This window comes from Sylvia atricapilla, chromosome 3, assembly GCF_009819655.1.
Source record: "Sylvia atricapilla isolate bSylAtr1 chromosome 3, bSylAtr1.pri, whole genome shotgun sequence".
NCBI lineage: Eukaryota > Metazoa > Chordata > Aves > Passeriformes > Sylviidae > Sylvia > Sylvia atricapilla.
In genome coordinates, this window is record NC_089142.1 from 49,441,532 (window position 1) to 49,460,724 (window position 19,193).

At 40.2% G+C, this 19,193-nt stretch overlaps 1 protein-coding gene across 1 annotated transcript in view; it reads right to left on the reverse strand.

Annotated features, from left to right (window-relative positions):
- MCM9 (minichromosome maintenance 9 homologous recombination repair factor) overlaps positions 1 to 19,193 on the reverse strand; it is a 48,175-nt gene extending 28,982 nt beyond the window's left edge. The window contains exons 1-6 of the mRNA XM_066315296.1: positions 18,884 to 19,193; positions 14,821 to 15,137; positions 13,053 to 13,134; positions 11,910 to 12,110; positions 9,509 to 9,634; positions 8,169 to 8,288 (exon numbers count right to left, since the gene is read on the reverse strand). Coding sequence (XP_066171393.1) covers positions 8,169 to 8,288; positions 9,509 to 9,634; positions 11,910 to 12,110; positions 13,053 to 13,134; positions 14,821 to 15,137; positions 18,884 to 19,193 — 1,156 coding nt within the window. The remainder of the gene's footprint in view (positions 1 to 8,168; positions 8,289 to 9,508; positions 9,635 to 11,909; positions 12,111 to 13,052; positions 13,135 to 14,820; positions 15,138 to 18,883) is intronic.

The following is a 19,193-nucleotide window of genomic DNA, read 5'->3' on the forward strand; positions in this document are numbered from 1 at the left end:
TCAGGAAAGAACCCTTTTTCAGCCACCCCAATAGTGTACACAAGTGGTTGGAAGGATGCAAGCAATTGCTAGAAGATTCTAAGCCTCAAAAGCAATAGTGTGAATATCCCAGATATGCTCTTCTGCAAGATTATTATGGATCACTACTGGTTAGTATGTTTATTTTCAGGCATGCTTTGTTGTAATCTTTTTCAGTAATAGTAAGGAGTTTGGGTGTTTTCTTAAATTTTTTTGGAAGCACTTGGAATTTTAAATTTCTCTGTTTTCTCTCTAGCCTTTTAGGCAATCCTACTCACTGGTATAAACCCTGTTGTGGCAGGCATGACACACTCAAAAATACATTACTTGCCCTGAAGCTCCTGCAGTGAGATATTCCTATTACCTGAGGCATCCTTGAAAATAAAAGGAACTAAGCAGTAACCTGTAAAGACTTAAGACATGATTGTGACATTTAAGAATTTAGTTATTCCTTCCAATCCTCCTTAGTCTTATTTCTATTAACTGTGCCTGTATGTACATTTAAATTGTAATCTGTCATGCCAGGATACAGGAATATAGTTCTGTTTACTAGCCACCAGAACCCTTGTAGGTTCTGGGTGCTTCAAAAGAAGGTAAATTTCATGCTGATTGATAGTGCAGCTGTGAATAAAAATAGAATGCTTTCTGTTTTCTTTCTGCATTCCCTAATGGGGATGAAGATATCCCAGACAGTGCTTCTGTCTTTCCACATCATTAGTGAAATTGTCTAAATTTCAAATGTGTGTTTTTTAAACTGGCAAGGAATGACCCAATCTGAATGTTTTTCTTGTATGGAAACTCAGTAGTACTCATCTAGGGTGGATGAATGAATTAATGAAATCTATTAATATTTGGAGACTTAGTTCTAATATGTGCTCTTAACAATCTCTCTCAAATTGTTTAAAGTAATTACCAGAAATCTAAAAATATTAACACTCATCCGTATGAATTAACACAGAGAACTGGTTGCCTGAACTAGCAGTTGCTTCACCTGAAGACTGAAATTCTGTGAACTTCATCTTTGATTTTCAATGCAACTTTTAGGTCTGCAGTGACATTTTGAGATTTTTCACACCCTTTACGTTCTATTTATAAGTCTATTTAAGATATCTCATAAATGTAAGCATGTAAATAACTTAGTTACCTGCTGAAGGATTGACAGGCTTCTAAACTGCTTTGAATTAAGGCTACTGTAGTAGTATCTCAGACTCCTGCCTCTATTGAATATTCAAGTGAAAACATGATCCATGTACAAGGTGTAACCAGAATCCATCCACTGGTAGCGTGAAGGCTTTTTAGAAGCATATGCCACAAAGTGATGGAAGCAAACTGTTATTGCTGCCATTGCAAAACCAACTACAAAATTTAGTCAGCAAAATTATGTCACCCAGCACACCAATTAATTTAAAGGAATGGAAAAGCAGAGCTCTGTTGTCAGTGGAAAAAAAGTCACCTGTGCATGAGAGCTTGGGTGCAATAACTTTCAGGCTCGACTGTGGCAGGATGCTGCAGCAGAGTTTGGCACCACCTTGCCTGATACAGTCCTGTGGCCTGGATAGAGCTGCCCCCCACTAGCATGATGTGCTTGGTGAAAATTGGAGACAAACAACTCTACCTCGTGATCTTTGCAATATAAATGGCACCTCTATGCGTTTTGAGAGGCTGGGTGCCTCAGCTCTTTGCAGCTTTGTCCAGATCTTAGCAATCCATACCCCTGCCTTCTGAGTATCGCTGCTCCTGACAAAATCACCTTCCAGAGCCACAGAATTTGAGGAACCAACTTCCAGTTCCCCAGAGACTTCAGGCAGTATCACAGCACAAACTTAGTGGTATTAAAAGATAGAATGCATGTAGGGAATCTGTAAAGACTTGTCCCTGGTATCTGAACATTTTAGGGCTGCGCACGTGACACAGACCACCAGTGCTGACATCACAGCATTACAATTTCAAGGCTGAAGATGTATTCACCTTGCCACAAACCTTTACTTGCAGAGGCCATCAAGATGCAAAGGAATCCTACAGATTCTCTTGACAGGACTGGTGATGTATCTCACTGTTTTCATCTCAGGCAGACCATTAGAAGACTGTCATAATGCTTATCAGGGGTTATTTGTGTCCAGAGAAGTAAGTGGATCAGACAAGGTAACATGGATGAAAAATGTGTGTGGTTTTTATGTCTAGCTTGAAAAAAAAATTGTCCCTCAGTTTCCAGTCACTGATTCATTCAGGCATTACCTTCAATCTGAATTACTAAGACACATTTGAAGGAGGCAGAACTGTTCCAGCTTTACCAAAATGGATATTACTGAAATTTAATCTTCCCAGTGGCTTTACAAAGTTCCACTGAAAAAGCCAACCCCTACTACCAGTCTTCAACAAGAAGCAACCTGGAACTTTGCTACAGTAACCGCAGTAACTTAGTTTATGGTTTACCAGACACTGTATTCTAAAGATGGAGTGACAAAGTCACAAAGAAACCTGATGATCTGACAGTACATTATTTTCTTTGGAGTGCCTCAGCTGATGGTTTTCTGGAAGTCAGTACAGACTGAAAAGTAACTACTTGCAGCTAGACTGATTGTCCAGTGACATCTGATAATGCTGGTGGGAAGGAAAAAGGAAAAACCCTGAAGGTGCTAGGCATGTATACTCCTAGCAAACTCTCATTTATCAGAGACAGAAAAGGGTAAAGTTAACAAAATCTGGCTTCGGTCTGGGCAGCTGCAGATCCTTCACATACCTAACTATCCTACCTCCTTATCCGTAGCACAGTGGTCTGCAAGAATACAGATTATCTCATTTATTTTGAGAGCCACAGAAGTTTTGGTCAGAAGATGATGGGTTAATTTTTGCTGTGGTTGCTGGTTGGGGTCTCTGCTCAGTGCTAGCCAGGAAGATGCAGCAAAACTGACTACATGTAAGGGCCAGTGTGTGTGGAACTCTTCCTCCTAGGCCCTCCCATTTCTGTTTCTGTTTCCAGTTACAGTTCTGCTTCTTAAAAGCTGGTCTTGTACTGTATGATATGAGAGCAGGGCTGGAGAAGATGGATGGAGGGCTTTTTCCTTGACTTTTGGTCTAGGCAAAAATGATGTAAGGAAGAGCCAGCTGGAGGCACTAGGAAGGCTTTCTTAAAGGCAAACCCAAAGCTTCTACATGGAACTTTGGGGGTCATTTCAGGAGGAGATGGAGGGAGGATACACTTAAACATTTCCAGCTTTAGGTAATGCAGTTTTGGGGTCATGGCTGGGTACTCACTGTCCATGGCCCGAGGGCTGTGACTGCAGACTAGGGAAAGTCAGAGGAAGGAGGTGTGTGTGCTACACCAGGTGCAAGAGGCAACAGCTACATGTTACCAGCAGTGTGAAGAACTGGCTGAACAGAACTGACACAAACCTCCCCGGCATCATGAGATAAGGAGGCGAGCCTTTCAAAATAAGGGTATCTTCCAGTTTGTCCTTTCTCTGTAGAAGAGTGGGGCAGACCTACACTTAAACTGGAAAGGAGGGACTTCAGTGTATGGTGAAGGGAGTGCTGAAGACATCTTTTATCCATCCAAAAATCAACTGCTTGAAATGCCTACCATTTCAACAGCAGGATGAAAAAGTCCGATGAAGGCTGTCCTGGAGGGATTAGAAATGTGTAAGACCTGAAACCTTCAACCAACATGACAAGATATTGTTCCTGCAGTGCTTCCCATCCAACCTAACTATGGGCCTTCAGATATGAAGATGTTTGAAAAAAAACAGAATTTTTGAGGACAGGTATCTCTCTTTGGCTAAATAATCTCTGTCATGCAGGTAGTGAAGGCAAGCTCTCAGGACAAAGCCATCTGGGAACAGCATTATCGAGAAGAAATTAAGGGAACTAAAGAAGAGATGGGGCATTGTAACAGATGGGGCGTGTCTGACAATATTTGATCACAGCTTCAAATTTCATTCCTTCAACAAGTTTAGTAGACTTCCTATAGAGCTAAGGTCTTTCCAACTTGAGGCCCAGCTGCTGAAGGAACAGCCAGTGAAGCCATGCTCTCAAGAAAATATTTTCAGGTTACATATTGATAGAAAATACTTCTAGTTCATGTACAATTATCATTATTAAGGAAAACAATCCCGTGGTAGACATGATGATCAGAGAAAAGTGACCTAAAGGCTGCATCTGTATTAACTTTATCAGGGACAGTGTATGAATCTATGGTGGAAAATGGTTTCCTGGCACTACTCTGGCTTATATCAACTAGGGAAGGCAGAGGGACAGTTTGGAGATCTACACAGAGGGAAAAATATCTCCAGTTTCAGAGTCTTGCATACCTCAGGATATTGACACCACGTACTCTATTTATAACCACAGCTGGATGGCTTATGTCAGTGACTTTGGATTGGATTCTAATGGATCAGAAAAGAGGCAGCTGTTAGCACCTGAAGCCTGCCTAGCAGGGGAAAGTGTACTATGACAGAAGGAAAGAGGTGGTTTCCCTTGAGTCAGTTCCCTTCGATGAAAACAAAGGAAATCAGTAGCAAAGTGCTGTTGGCATGATATGGACAGTGTTAGACATTGCAAAATCCCAGCAAAAAGGCAGTACTTGCAAGGCTCTGCAGAGGCTGTAGGAGGAGAGGCCAGAAAGTTGCATGTCACACAGCTCAGAAAGGCATGTTATACAGAACTGGAGAGCTGGAGAAAAAGCTGATAGTCTCCCAGATTTTTAGGCAAGCTGTTCTAAATACAGTTCAAAAAATTCTTTAAGCAATCCATCTGCAGCAGGATGCAACACCAAACCAAATTTTCAGAAATGTGACCAGTCAATTACACACTAGCAAGCAGCAGAATGACTGTGGCCTGAATGTCCATGAACTCCAGTCTTGCCAGCAACTGGCATGCATTGGTTCCTGTTGCACACCACTCGATCACTGCAAATCTCAACCTCCAGAGGTAAATGAAATATTTTCTAACTAGTGATTATCTCATCCAAATATACATAAGCAGCACTTTGCCTCTGGGGACTGCAAAACAGTTTATTTAACTCAGTAGTAAGGTGAGAATCCCCAGAGAGATCTTGTTAAGCCTCCCTAAGTCTATCTTTATGGAAAACTGTGTATCAATTTCTAAAAATAAAAGGTAGCTGAATGACTCCCTGTGATTCTCAGATGAGAGACAAGTCAGAGAGAATGACCTGGCCCTGGTAAAAAAATCTGACTGGTAAAAAAACCCAGTGTAGACAGAACAAAACAGTGGGACAGATGATTCCCCCATCTTTCATTTACAGATCACAAAGTCCTACAGTGGTCAAATAAATTTTTGCCATTGAGTTGTTGAGTGTGGGTTGGTCTGCCTGCCAACTGTCATTAAAGAGATGTGGGAGGAACAAACCCTGGTTCCTCATTTAATTCCTAAACTTGTAGAGAATTTGAAACAGAAGATTTCTGCTAAGTGTTTGCAAGAAAGGCAACTTAATAAAACAAGCTCAGAAACTTATTCACTGAGTGGAGGTAAAGTTCTGATTTTTTCAAAACAGAGAACAAATTATCTGTCCTTTGTAAGAGCTATTTGCGGCAAGCAGGCAACTTGAGCCTGTAGGTGAGATGAAAAGATCAATGTCTTCAAAACCTTCAGGTAGAAAGCAGGGTTTTCTCCTGGGTCATACTTTCTGAATCAGGTAAAACAGCACAGATTTTGTTTAGAAAGTGCAGGGGAAGGCAGGAACCTGACTGAAAGAGCAGAGGCCCAACAGCAAATTAAGCTGCAGGAGTTAGGTCACTGTTTTCTGAAATTCTTCAAGCCAATTCCAGTCATGGGTGTATGGGTTAATGGGCTGCAGCAGGCACATGATACTAGAGGGGCACAAAGTATCATAGTGGATCTCAGAGCGGGTAATACCTAAGGTAGACCAGGAAAGAAAGAGAATTTTGGCACAAGGAGAATGTTAATGACATTGACAATGTTAATGTGCTGTCCTGGTACAAATAAATGCTTGTACAGAAAGCCAAGTTAAACTGGTATGACACAGTTTGGGATGCAGAATTCTAAGTCAATGCTTGTTAAATAGCTTGTGTCCTAAAATAGTACCAGATGGGTAAAGGGAACAAGGTATGTCAGTGCACACAGAATCTTACTTAAGGCTGGTTAGATACCAGTAGTTTTCTCTAAATGAGGGACCCAGCTTTTAGGAGCTATTCAGGGTTTACCCAGTCTCAGGTGTGTCTTTTGGCCTATGTGGACTGGAATCCCAGAGCCAGCAATTAAATGCAATTCAGGCTGCTTTTTATATACAGTAAGGAACTAGCTAAAAGTGAAACTTAGAGATTTAATATTTGTACAGTTGAGTGTGCAAATGTGCATTAGGACTGTCCTCTCATGGGAAAACAGAATCTGGTAATTCAAAGTGTTCAATTGTGACAAGGAAAGTAAAGCAGTTTAATCTCCAAACTAATTTGAAGCTTCTGCACAGAGAGCAAGTTGACGACAATCAGTGTTAGGTACAGCTAGCTACAAGCAGATTCATAGGACACTCCTTGCACAGGAAAGGCAAAGAAAACAGTAATCTGAACAACATGCAAACTCCTGGTCTAGAAATTAATACCTTAGTCCAGCAATTCTAGCCATGGAAAGGTTCCCTGAAATTAAACTAGGGTTAAAAACTTGCCAGGCACTCAAGTTTCACTTGTGATAATGGTTCTGAAGAATTCTAAAGCAGAAATTTGGTGCTGCTGTCAGATTTTGGAAAAAGAGACTGGGAGAAGTTTTTTAAAAATAAGGAATATTTAAATGAAGCATGGATGACCTAAAGGCCCAACACAATCCTTTCATGAGATGAAACTTCACTTCCACACACACACATAACATGTACCACAGTAAGCATATAAACTGCAATATTTGTTTTCAGGGAAATCTTTGAACACAGCCATCATGGCTGAGCTGGAAATCAGATCATATGGAAGGTGAAGCACGGGAGGGAGATCTGAAGAAGGCAGCAGCAACATCAGAGACTAAGAGCAACTGACACAGGAAATCACTACTTACAAAAATGGGCAAAGTCACATTGAAATACATGGCAAAGTTTCACTCCAGGTCACTGTGAGTCCCATAGCAAATCTGAAATTATCTAGACTGTTCTCAATTCTTAACACAGAACAAAAAGTGGAGAAAAGATTATCCTAAACCAGAATTTTCTCTGGCTTCTCTGCAGACCTACTTGTTAGCAGTTTGAATGGAAAGTCAGAGGCATATGTGTTTCAGAACAAGTTCCCTGCACACAGGAGTGTGTATGTTCAACATCATGTTTCACGTCCACAGATATGGAAGACTCAGTATATACATATCTGTGGAACTGGGGAAGATTTATCCTCTGGTTCTCCCATGTACAAATAATGCTGTTTCCCAGACATAAAATGATAAGCAGCACTCTCTGAGGAATATTCAAGTTACACATGCTAGCTGAGACGCTGGGATTTGACACTAATTATCTTGTGATTTTGAACATACATGTAGTATATTCATTTGTTCAAATAAAGCCATTAGCAGAGGTAATCTGATCCTGTACATTGTCCCCAAAAGAGTTTGCAAAGATGCCTGGCATTCAGAGCCAGCTGGGACATACCTAAGTTTAACAAAAAGGAAGAAGGAGAAAAAAAGAAGAAAAAAACCCCACTTGCTCTCTGAAACCCTCTTAAAACCATCTTCATGAGTAAGAAATAATTCCTCAACACAGGGGTGAATTTCCAGAAAGCAAAACAGAAATCAAACTGGCACTCAGACAGAACACATAAGAGAACAGAAGAGAGGAGATTATCTGTTCAGGAGAAACCAAATGATGCTAGCTCATCACACAGCTTGAGCTCTGGAAAAATGTCATACTTGTCATAGCTGGAAAATGCTAAAAATACAGGTCCAGATCACTCTCCACTAGCAAAGCACTAAGAGGTGCCTCTGGATGAGGCTTGTAAGGTTCCCTGCTAGAAACTCACCACAGTCCTTCATGGATACAGACAAAGGGGCAGGACTGCAGAGTCAGATCAGGCCTCATATGCCTCCACAGCAGTTCTCTGCTTCAACTGTGCTCACAACAACCTGAGCATGTATGTTCACATACATAGAAGGCTTCTGTATAAACATACTTGAGCGCAGAGATAACCTGTTACAGCTGAAGCAGCACATACCTGCACTTGTAGACCCAATCCCTGCTGTAAGCACAGAGCGTGGCATAATCTTGACTGCATACTTGAGGAACTGAGATTTCCCTGTACCTGGGTCTCCAACCAACAGAAGATGTGATTCACCTTGGGGGAAAACAGTGATGTAAGAGTAGACAGGTTATATACAGACAAACATCAACACAAAATAATACTTGTCATAGTCACCTAAAATTTAGCACTATATACACATTAAAATATGTAATTCTCCACTATTTATTTGGTGTGATAAATACATTGTTTAATAAAGTCATCTAGACACAAAGATTTACAACGAAGTATTTGTGAAGTATTAGCAGGTATTTGACACACTTCCTGTGATATGAGTTCTTCCATTTTAGAATGCTCATTTCTCAGATTCAGCTCATTCTTGGATATGAAACAGAAGGATACCAGGTTTTAGTTACCATTCCACTAGTCAGTTATTTAAATTATTCTAAAACGGACTAATGAAATCAGCGGGCTGTTTTGCTTAATTAATTCTTTCCAACAGTTACACAACTTCGTAATTTCATAACAATGAAATTACAGAAGTAAATAATTTGGCTACTACAATCTCAGTAAAGAGCTCTAAAATGTTTTCATTGTGTTCTACAAAATACAACTTTGATTCAAATATAAAGTCTATAATTTTATTTAGCTGTTGGAGCATTAAGAAGATCCTGTCTTTGTATACAGAGACATACTTTTAAAAATTATTATGACCTACATAGATTATGACCTGTGTACCACCTGGCACATGGCATATTTGCCATCTAATAACAACAGAAGGAGAATCAGCAGGCAGGTAACTTGGAGTTACAAGACTAAGTGAGATGTGCTGACAATCACAGATGGAAAAGTCTGGCATTAGGAAGTAAAATGAATCCTTTAATTTTTCCTTTTAATGTACTATAGTGATCTGCATTAAGGAAACATTAAGATTCCATCCTTTGATGCCAAATACTGCTGGGAATATTCTACTAGAAATAATTTCAGAACGTCACTTATACAATAAAAAGTGAGATGTTTTAGATAAAACAGCTGCCTTTAATATTCTACCTAATGGAAACCTGAAAGTCAGCTTCTATTGGGTTTTATTTGGGAAACATTAAAATAAAAAGAAAAGTCTAGACACCTACTTTAACTTATGAGATTTTGGAAGAATAGTCACAATTGATAAAACTCGTTCTCACTCAAGAAAATGGGATGGTTATACCTCCAACTTCTTACTGGTTTGATTTTGGAAGGGTGGGTGGGATGTGAGTGAGGACAGGGATGGGAATGACTGCTACAAAGGATGTGATACTGTCAGAAACAATACAAACCTCTGGTTCGAGTTCCAGCAGCATCAGTCCTCTGCACACCACCAGCAAGCACCATGGCTACAGCCAGCTTCACCAGGTACAATCCAAAAACTTGAGGACATAAACTAGCCAAAATTTCATTCCTCCCTAAAACAGGAGCAAAAATAGAACTCAGCAGAGTTAAAACTTGGTTTCCCATAGACTCCCATGTACACTGACAAGTAATTTGGGCAAGAAGAGTAGGGTATGAAGATTTCTCTCTCTCTCTCTCTCTTTTTTTTTTTTTTTTTTTTTTTTTTTTTTTTTTTTTTTTTTTTTTTTTTTTTTGAATGGGACCTAGAGCAGTTGTTTGATCCAAACTACATTATAGAGAAGTTAGGTAAATCACAACCACAAGCAGCAAAGCAAATCCTATTGCATTTTAAGGAATGTATGGTGTGGATAGCAAGATAAAAGGCACTAATGAAATGTCATCATGCAAATTCTTTTGTTCCACATTTACAAGTGTAAAAGCTACGAGACCTAGAAGTTTACAGATTTCAAAATGTCTCCTTAAAAACAGGTGTGTTTAAGAAAACTAAGAAAACTTCTAATACTTATTTTGCCTTAAACCTGCGCAGACATAGTGTGCTCATTCCCTCATTGTTACCTTCCTTCTCCTTTGATCCTTCTGTGTCACAGGTCCCTCTCCTCCTCCCTACAATACATTCTTTCCAGCAGCAGAATATTTCAATCTGCTCTGAAAATGCTGATGGTGTGGAAGATATGTAACAGGATTAATTCTGTTCTTTGAGATTTTGACACTACCAGCACATAAAGGGTCTCAGGTTATATGCCACGTGTTACTTCCATTGCTAGGGAATAAAAGAGTGACCCATTTTGAGAGCTTAACTTCATATTTTAAATCTAGATGCAAGTACATGGTACTGGCAAAATATAGGCACTCAATGGATTACTTAAGGTATCTGGAAGTCTTCTGAAGGAATTCACACATCTTTGTCCATCCAAAAGTGAAATTTTAAGAACATTGTTCAGCCACACACAGCTGAAGATTTAACCCCACAGTTAGGAGTTAGCATCATTAAGTGACTGACATAAAATGCAGTAGCACCTATCATTATCTCTTGAAAAACAGTACAGGTACACACATTCTGTGGCCTCAGACTCCTTAGTCAGATTTGACTTCTGCCCTCAATTTCAATTCAAATTCAGACAAACAGCCTGAAACAGACACCTTGGGCAGTCAGGGTGTATTCTAATTTCCACCTCAACTTTCTTGTAGTGACTTCATATTTATTTGTTCAGAATGGGTAATATTAGATAAAATCACATTGCTCCCTGCAGGCTTCCAAAAATTGTCCTGAGAATGAAAGACTGAAAGGGAGCTTCAAAGAAGATCCTGAGTTACTTTCTGAACAATTCTAATGAGAGTGATAAGAAATATTCTCATTCCGAACAGCAGAAGGAAGAAATGTTATCATTCCAAACAGCAGGAAAGCAAGCAAGAAGCTAGCAATTACATTGCTTGCCAGGAAATGCAGTTCTGAAGAATCTTTGCCATTGACAGGATCTGCACTTTCTTATTGTGAGCAGGCTCATTTCAGGGAGGTTGCCACCTGCTTTTCCTCCTGTTTGTCTTTAAAGAAGAAAGGCTAAACCTTTTCCAGGTTTTTACAAGGCAGAGTGTCAATAAAGTTCAGGGATGGAGACCCTAAAAAGCCCATTGAGCTTCTGCAGTTGAGGAGGAAGGCACTCAGATTATGGAGAGGGACAGAGTTCCAGACCAACCTTCTGGTAATTCCAAGGTGGTTGACTCTGGACCATGGTAAGTTTAGGAGCCAGCATACTGAACACTGACTGTTCTGGAAGCCACTGTGAACTGGGAGGCTCCCCTGCACCTAACTCAAGGGCCTAGGCATCCAGGAGTTACATTACAGATAGGATGTGCTAATCCCTATGGTAAACATTCAGAGCTTACATTGGGATGCAGAGACTGTGTGTCAGCTCTCTTGCCCCAGAGGCAACAGCAGGGCTGACTAAAGGCAGATCTGGTCCACTCTATTTATTCTAAGGAGAAGTATGCTTCTTCTTTCTTGTTTATAAAGCACTTCTCTCTTTTTTTTTCCCCTCTGATACTTGAATTCTTTCTCATTTCTTGTTAATAAATGTTCCAAGAAAGACCTGAATAGAAAGCTCAAAGAATGGAGTTCAATGCATAAGTTTGGTACTTCCTTCCACCTCCACCCCTGCAATATTAAAGTAAGAATTTCACATTCTTGTAGAGGAAAAATATATTCTTGATGAATGGGGGATGAGATAGGAAAAGGATAAGGGGGGGAAATGTGTTCAGTCACTGTATTTTCACTCCTAATTTCATCTCTATACAATCAAGTGCCCTACTTAAAAGCTTTTAACTACTAACCTGCTAAAGGATCATTCCTATGCTTTTCCCAGAAGTCTTCAAATTCCTTGCGAACTTCTTCATCAATTACAACCCCTGCTAGCTGCTCATTGTTCACTTTAACATAGTTGGCCTTCAAAACAAGCTCCAAGTCACAGCGTGCACCCTCGTGGAAAGGTTTCCACCTCTGCATTACCACTCCATACACTGTGATGTCATCTCCTAGAGGTAACAACAAAAAATTAGTAAAATCACATCTGACTTGAGACATGCAGGCACTTCAGCTAGCTGTAAGGCACAATAATGTGATCCAAATCTTGTGGTACAGTTAACAAGGTTAAAAAAAAAAATCGCACAACAAAAAGCAAAACTTCCTGCAGTAACTGGAAGTCTAAAAAAAAAAATAAGACAGACTGTTGAAGTCTGTGGTAGGAAGTTGTTATGTCTTTTCACCTCTATTTAAGGGAGTTGAAATCTTAAAGATTTAGCTCTGCTTGCCTCCTCTATTAGAAGAGAGGAATTCCTGGTAAACTGTAGAAGCTTTTTCAATTAGATTGATTATACAAAAAAAATTAGTCAAAAGTTATTTGGCATCTGGTAACCTTTGTGATGAACCCCACAATCACTTGTTAACATTCTGAGGAGAGTGTTCTTCTGAAAAAGTACAACCACAAATTAATTTCTTGTGGAAATGTGCCTATCTGAGTATTTTTAGTCTACTCTTAATTCATTCTCCTGCCAATTAGCTACTCCTTTGAATGCCAAGTAGCTTTTTCCACCTGCAGTACTCCTTAGATAGGAGGTCAGGTTTCCTGGCTCTCCAGACATACAGAGGGGCACCTCACACTGTGTAACCCAATCTCCTGGGGAGGTTTGGTGATCTACACTAACAAGATTTAATGTACTTTCTGTATGTCATGACATGTTACTTATTGAAACTGATCTGTCAAACAGTCAAGATGGGGCCTGGGGGTGCATGACATTTTCTAGAACAAGCATCAGCTGCCACGTTAAACGTTCAGCCTGAAACAGCAACGTGACAGAGAACACATCTCATTGGAGTAGCCCCCTGCACTGACAGCCACTTGACAAGAGATTCAGCTCAAATGGAAAACAAAAAATGCTTGTGGGTACAAACACAGGTAACTCATGCTATAGCCTCACCAGACTTGCAACTGTCCACCAAATCATCTTCCAGAACAACCACCATGCAACGAGGGATGCTTCCAACAGACAGCCTCTGAACCTGGGTGATGGGAAGGAAAAGCACTTCTTAAGAACTGCACCTTTCAAAAGCCTTTAATTTATGGCTGCTCTGGCCTACAGTCCTTTCCTGGAACTGAGGTCAGTTTCTGCTTTTTATCACAAAATTTACAGTAAGGATGTCAATGCTGCCCTGAACTTAACAAAGAAAGTTTAATGCTGATATTAATGGAAATGGGATTGGGTATTAAATTAGCAGGTGCTCAGTGCTGGGAGATCTTGTGTGATTTCAGTATCTTGAGAAGAAAACTCACTAAAAGAGGTAATTTGAAAGACCTCATCTTTTTTTTCTTTTTTTCTTCTTTTTTTTATTATTATTATAATTTGAGTTATTACTAAATACTTCCTCAATATGTAAAGTTGACTTTGGGTACTGAAGCATGTGCATGGGTTATCTAACTTTTCACTGAAGCAGATACTGAGAGAATATTCTCTGTATTTTTCTGGTATTTAACCATGACTTGACAGTTTAAGTTTACACCTAGGTGTCAAGGATTAAATCAAAAACAGGAAACCCCAAATATATATTTACAAACATGCCAGTAACTCCTGTAATTCTTTTTCTTTTCTCCAGGGCAAAGTCTGTGCAATCTTGTCACAGTTCCAACCAACAATCTTTCCATTTCCACATAGAGTTTGCAATAGTTTTGAGAGTATCCACTGGCCAAGAACAACAGTCAAAAGTACCTTTTCATTTTGAAGCACAAGTCATACATGCTAGAATTCTAAATGCATTCACTCTCTGGTGCCTAGGAAGGTTAATTCACTCTTTTGTATTATCTAAATGGCCACAGGCAGTTCACATCACTGTCAGTCCTGATAGAAAATGCACAGTTATTTGCAGAGTTCAGTAGGAAACACAAGGGAAATTCACTCCTAGTTTAACTTTACTGTTTTTAGTAAGCCCATGCTGCTGAAAATCCTTCCTACCAGTGAGAGCTGTGTGTCACACAGTATAACAAAATACAAGTTATAGAGATTTTCCATACATCAGAAACAATCATTGTATGTTCATGCAATATAGGGCTTATTTCCTAGAAAGTTTTATTCCCTTACATTTTTTTGGTATTCTGAACTTTTAAGACCTTAATTTCTAACTTCACACATTTCTCCTCCACCTTGTCTGTACTTCCACACAGGGTTACCTTTAGAAAACAAACACAAATTCTGTGTGCAGGTTCTGTAAGGATGACAAATGCAATAACTGTTGAGTTCAATACTGGCTGAAGGGAAGAACACTTGCAGACACCATGTACTGACCAGACTGCACAGCTAACACTGGGCTGGCCCTGGCAAACATTGGGCTAGCTTTAATCCTCAGAACCAGTGTTGAACATCAGCACCTTACACAGGAAGTGCTTAGAGAAAACAATGCACATTTGGTGTTATAAGGATTCAACGTGGAATGGAATTTCATCTATGGAAATTTCGTCTATTCACTGACTGCTGGTGTTTTGTACAATATTAAATGGATATCCAATTATCCATTATTCAATAACAGAAATCCGGTCTACATGTTGGCCTAATTTTTAACTCTTTGGCTGGAAATCTCTGACCAATGAGTTGCCTGGCTTCTTTAGGTCTTCTCGGGCATTTGTTTTAAACAACAGTAGACATCCATACTTCAATACCTTCCCCTTTTGTCCATGTGTGTTTTTTTTTTCCTTACCTGTTCCTGAATTTTGATTTCCTGATAGTCCCTGCAGCAGGTAGGAGAAGAGGTTGTTCCAGAGAGACACGTGAACTTGGTTGAGTTGCAGCCTTCTTCATTGAGACAGGCTGCTGGACGGCAGAACGTATAGTACTGCTCAAAGTCAGCCTTGACAACAAACACGTGCTTGCACTTGTTGCAGATGTAACTCCGCTCAAACTCCAAAACCTTCACTGAGCTGGTACGTATGACAGTGCCAGTCACAGACAAGAAGTGTCCCACATCCTTGGATTTAGGAATGTGCTCTCGAGTCAACTCTGGGCAAACAGGCAAACCTGTGAGACAAAAATATGTGCAGCATAAGGCTATGCTTATCAAACAAGGACTTACAATGCAGTTAAACAGAAAGACTAGAAAACATGCCAGACATATGAACAGTAGCCACTGTTATTACTGTTTCATAAACATGATTCAACTAGTCATCTGTTGTACCATAAATCTGATTCATTGTCCTCAGATGGTGGAAATCGTCAGACACTGAGCACTAGCTGAAATTGTTGCCATTTTATTCTCCCACTCTTGCCGAGGGGTGAATAGCCATGAACAGTTTCTGTTCATGGAAATAGATCCTGATGTTCTCATATCTGTATTAATTCAGATGGCTTTTTTGCAGATGCCATTTATTCTACAACTGGTTTATCTGAATGACAAATTTTTAGCTATGCTGCTTAATTGTGGTTCAGCGTTATTCCTGCAGTTGAACAGGTGTAGCTCCTAATCTTGTGTGAATTCTCAAGTCTAAGCAAACTCATAGTCAGAGAGCATTTGACCTTAAATCCACACTGCAAGCCAGTAAACCTCAAGCACAAGGAAGACAGCATGAAAAGAATGTAAAGGGGTTATGAACACAGCCAAAACAAATTCACCTGTACATTCAAATGCATAGTGACAGAGCACTTTCCACTTGCTCTCCTTTAATTCCATCCCAGCAGCCAGTTCAGTCATGTGCTGATCCCACCCATCACTTGGCTGAAATCACCAGAGTGGCTGAAATCCTCAGAAGATTAATCTCAACGATCTACAAGTTCTTTATAAAAATAAGTGGTGTTGGAACACTCACCTGAGCAAAATATTGCCTATTCAAAAATTACTTAGGAACTACAAGATACTAATTATTAAAAACTTAAATTAATTTCTTAGCTTTACTTCCAAAACAGAGCTAGGAAACAGAGCTGTAAAACTACAAATCTGCTAGGAAATGATGTTTCTAAGTGGACTGAAACTATTTGTGCATTTAGGTCAAATCTTTTCAGTGGTTTTGGCTGCTAAAAAAAAAAGACAAAAAAGATGCCATATTTATTTCAGTGTTTTAAAACCCAAATTCCTTATTTCAGCCATGTAGAAACATTCTGGTTTGATGTTTTTAACGAACACTTGACTTTCTGCTTTTGTTCAAAAATATTTTTAACTATTAAACTATTTTTAAAAGGAAAGAGAATAAAATAGAAGAAGTGGAATTAAATAATCAGGAAAAGGAAGTATTTTGTAAAACTGCAAACATTTTTTTCTGTTTGACTCTAATAAAGCCATTTAAATGTTCTACCGAGCCTGCTGAAATTTTCATTCTACCACAGATTTGCATTTCTAGTCAGTTCAGGGGAAAATATCCGTTATTTCTCCACCTGTTTTGGATTTTTTTTTCTTACTTCAGTATTGCTGCCCCTGAAAAAGCTTTGCAAAAAGCATCACATCTTACACTAGAGAGAGCTGCAGCACTGTTGTCAGGATGTATGATGATCATCTGTGAATTTCGAAGAGACAAGAATCTAAATGTGACGAAAAGAGCCTTCATTCTGATCATACTAGACTGCTTGACAAACTTTGAGCATGTGCCTCTTTGAATCAACTTTATTGTATTAGTCAAAAAAAGCTATTAGAAAATATCAGAAGCAGCTTGGCTTTCAGTAACAGACACTGTGGTACTCAAGCTAATGATAAGTAAGGAAAAATAATTTCATGGATTTGCAGCAAAAAGCAGAAGCTATACAAACAAATTCCTGCAATACTAAAATTCAGGTAATAAACTTTATCTTTTACTTTCTTCAGTGAAAGCAGCCTAATCATTCATTATTAATTACTGCATATCCACACTCCTTCAATCCTTTTCTGAACCCCTACATGACCTGTCCATATTGGTAGAAGGTGTTGAGATTGTTTCTTACATCTGGTGTATGCAAAATCACTTTTCCTCACTGAATTCCAAGCCTGACACACAGTTACCATCACCCACACTCCTGGTTGTTGCCTGCTGCTCCCACCAAGAATAGTGCACTCATTCCCTCCTTATCTGACATGGGAATGGGAAGTGGCACTCCAAGATGAGAATCCTGAAGGTAGTCAAGAACTCATTATCTACTGAAAAGGTAACAGTATCATGGGAAAATTTGGGTCGAAAAAAGGCTATAGAAAATTTAGGTTATTTCTTTTGTTTCTTCTGCAGCGAGCCTTTCAGTGGTTAACACAACATCAACCAAATTCCGTGGACAGATGTTATATTGACCCAGCTGAATCTCTCAAGCATAACTCCCCCTGTTCTTCACCAACTTCTCTCCAGCTTAGGGGTGGAATTATCTGTGAGTCTGCTGACTGAATTCTTCTGTCAGTGATCAGTCAGGCTTGCTTTATCAGTTATTAAAACCATTTGATCAAAGGGGCTAATTTTGCTGGACGTTGATAAGGGAATATTTAGACAAAACATCACTGTGGGAAGAATGATCAGCTCCAGCAAGAGGCTGATAAGAGGGAAAAGAATGTCTTAAGAACACCACTACTCATGTAGAGATCATTTCTCCTTGCTGTATTCCTTCTCATACTTCCTGTCAGCTTTTCAAATAATCACACTTGGAGTCTTTTTTCATGCTGAAGCCCTGAATGATGTAAATGCATCTCAGAACACTAGAAGGAAAGTTTTCATAGGTACCGGAAAGTACAGGAAGGTGCCCGAGGTCAAATTTCAGTCCAGCCCAGAGGCCATCCCTTTGCCTCACATATTCAGTAGCTGTGTACAAGCTCCTCAGCACCCCAATACCACAGGCTAAATATACTTCTGAAATGTATGTTGTCATTACAACATTTTTATGGAAGCTCAGTGGAATGAAACACTGGCCTATTTAACAACTGTGATTTATCCAAATTTAAGCTGCCAAAAGACTGAATGATCATAATCCACTCCACAACAGGGCAGGGGAGGGAAACACAGGCTGCCAGCTCTTGGCTTTGCAGACTATTATTGCTCCAAATTGTTATTATCAGAAATGACCAGAAGGGACAGTGCTACTGCTGACCCAGTTTCCCACAACAGGCAAAAAAGACATTTCAACCCCAGAAACCTGCATTGCACATTTACCAAACTTCAAAGCTACTAAAAATTTCCCAATAATAAGGAATAATGATATATCATCTTGCAGTGAAAAAAATACTGTATCTTCCACTAATGATCACACCTTCCAAAAGATCATTCCAATTTTATGACAAGAAAACTCAAAATTTAGACTTTGCCTCTTCTGGAAGATAGCTGGAGCCAATAAGGACTGGGAGCCAACTGTCACTGTAGGGAAATTCCTGCAGTAAAACTTAGGAACTATACATCTTCCCCTAAAATTTTTTCCAGGACTTTCTTTTTCCTTCATTCTTTTTCTTCTCTCTACACCTTCTGCCTAAAAGAAATAATGTAAGACCACCTGATGCTTTGAGGAGTCTTTGCCCTGGAAATGCTTTAGCCTAAGCCCTGACCCAGCGAGAGACACCCACCACCGCACGCAGATGGCCACAGATTTTCTTTTGGGAGTTGGTCTACACGCATCCACGTGTTTGCACGTGTCCTTCGCTGCTTAATAAACACTAAGGATTTCCTAGTGCTTCAAACAAAGATACGGCAAGAATTAAACTCGCTCATTTCGTGGCGCCCCGATAGTTTCTTACAGAGAAAGGAAATTTTTGGCAGCTTCGCTGAAGAGCCAAGAAATGTTGGCACTGCTGGCCGGGAGGCGCAGCTCGCTGCAGCCCCCGTCCCGCCACTCACCCGAGACCCTGGCGTGGAGGTTCTGCTTGAGGCTGAGCCGAGCGGGGTCGGCGCAGTCCTGCAGCGCTGCCAGCGCGGCCCGGCGCAGCGCGCTGTCGAAGATGGGCAGCACCTCGCTGGGGAAGGCGTTGAAGTACTCGCCGATCTCCATGTTGGTCTCAAAGAGCGTCAAGGCGTCGACGACGACGGGGTAGTGCGCCTGGTCGTCCGCCTCCCTCAGGATGCCCAGGATCTCGTCCCTGTGGTGCTCCAGCACGTAGGACTCGAACACCTGCCCGATGAGGCTCACCTGGTCGGCGCTCAGCACCAT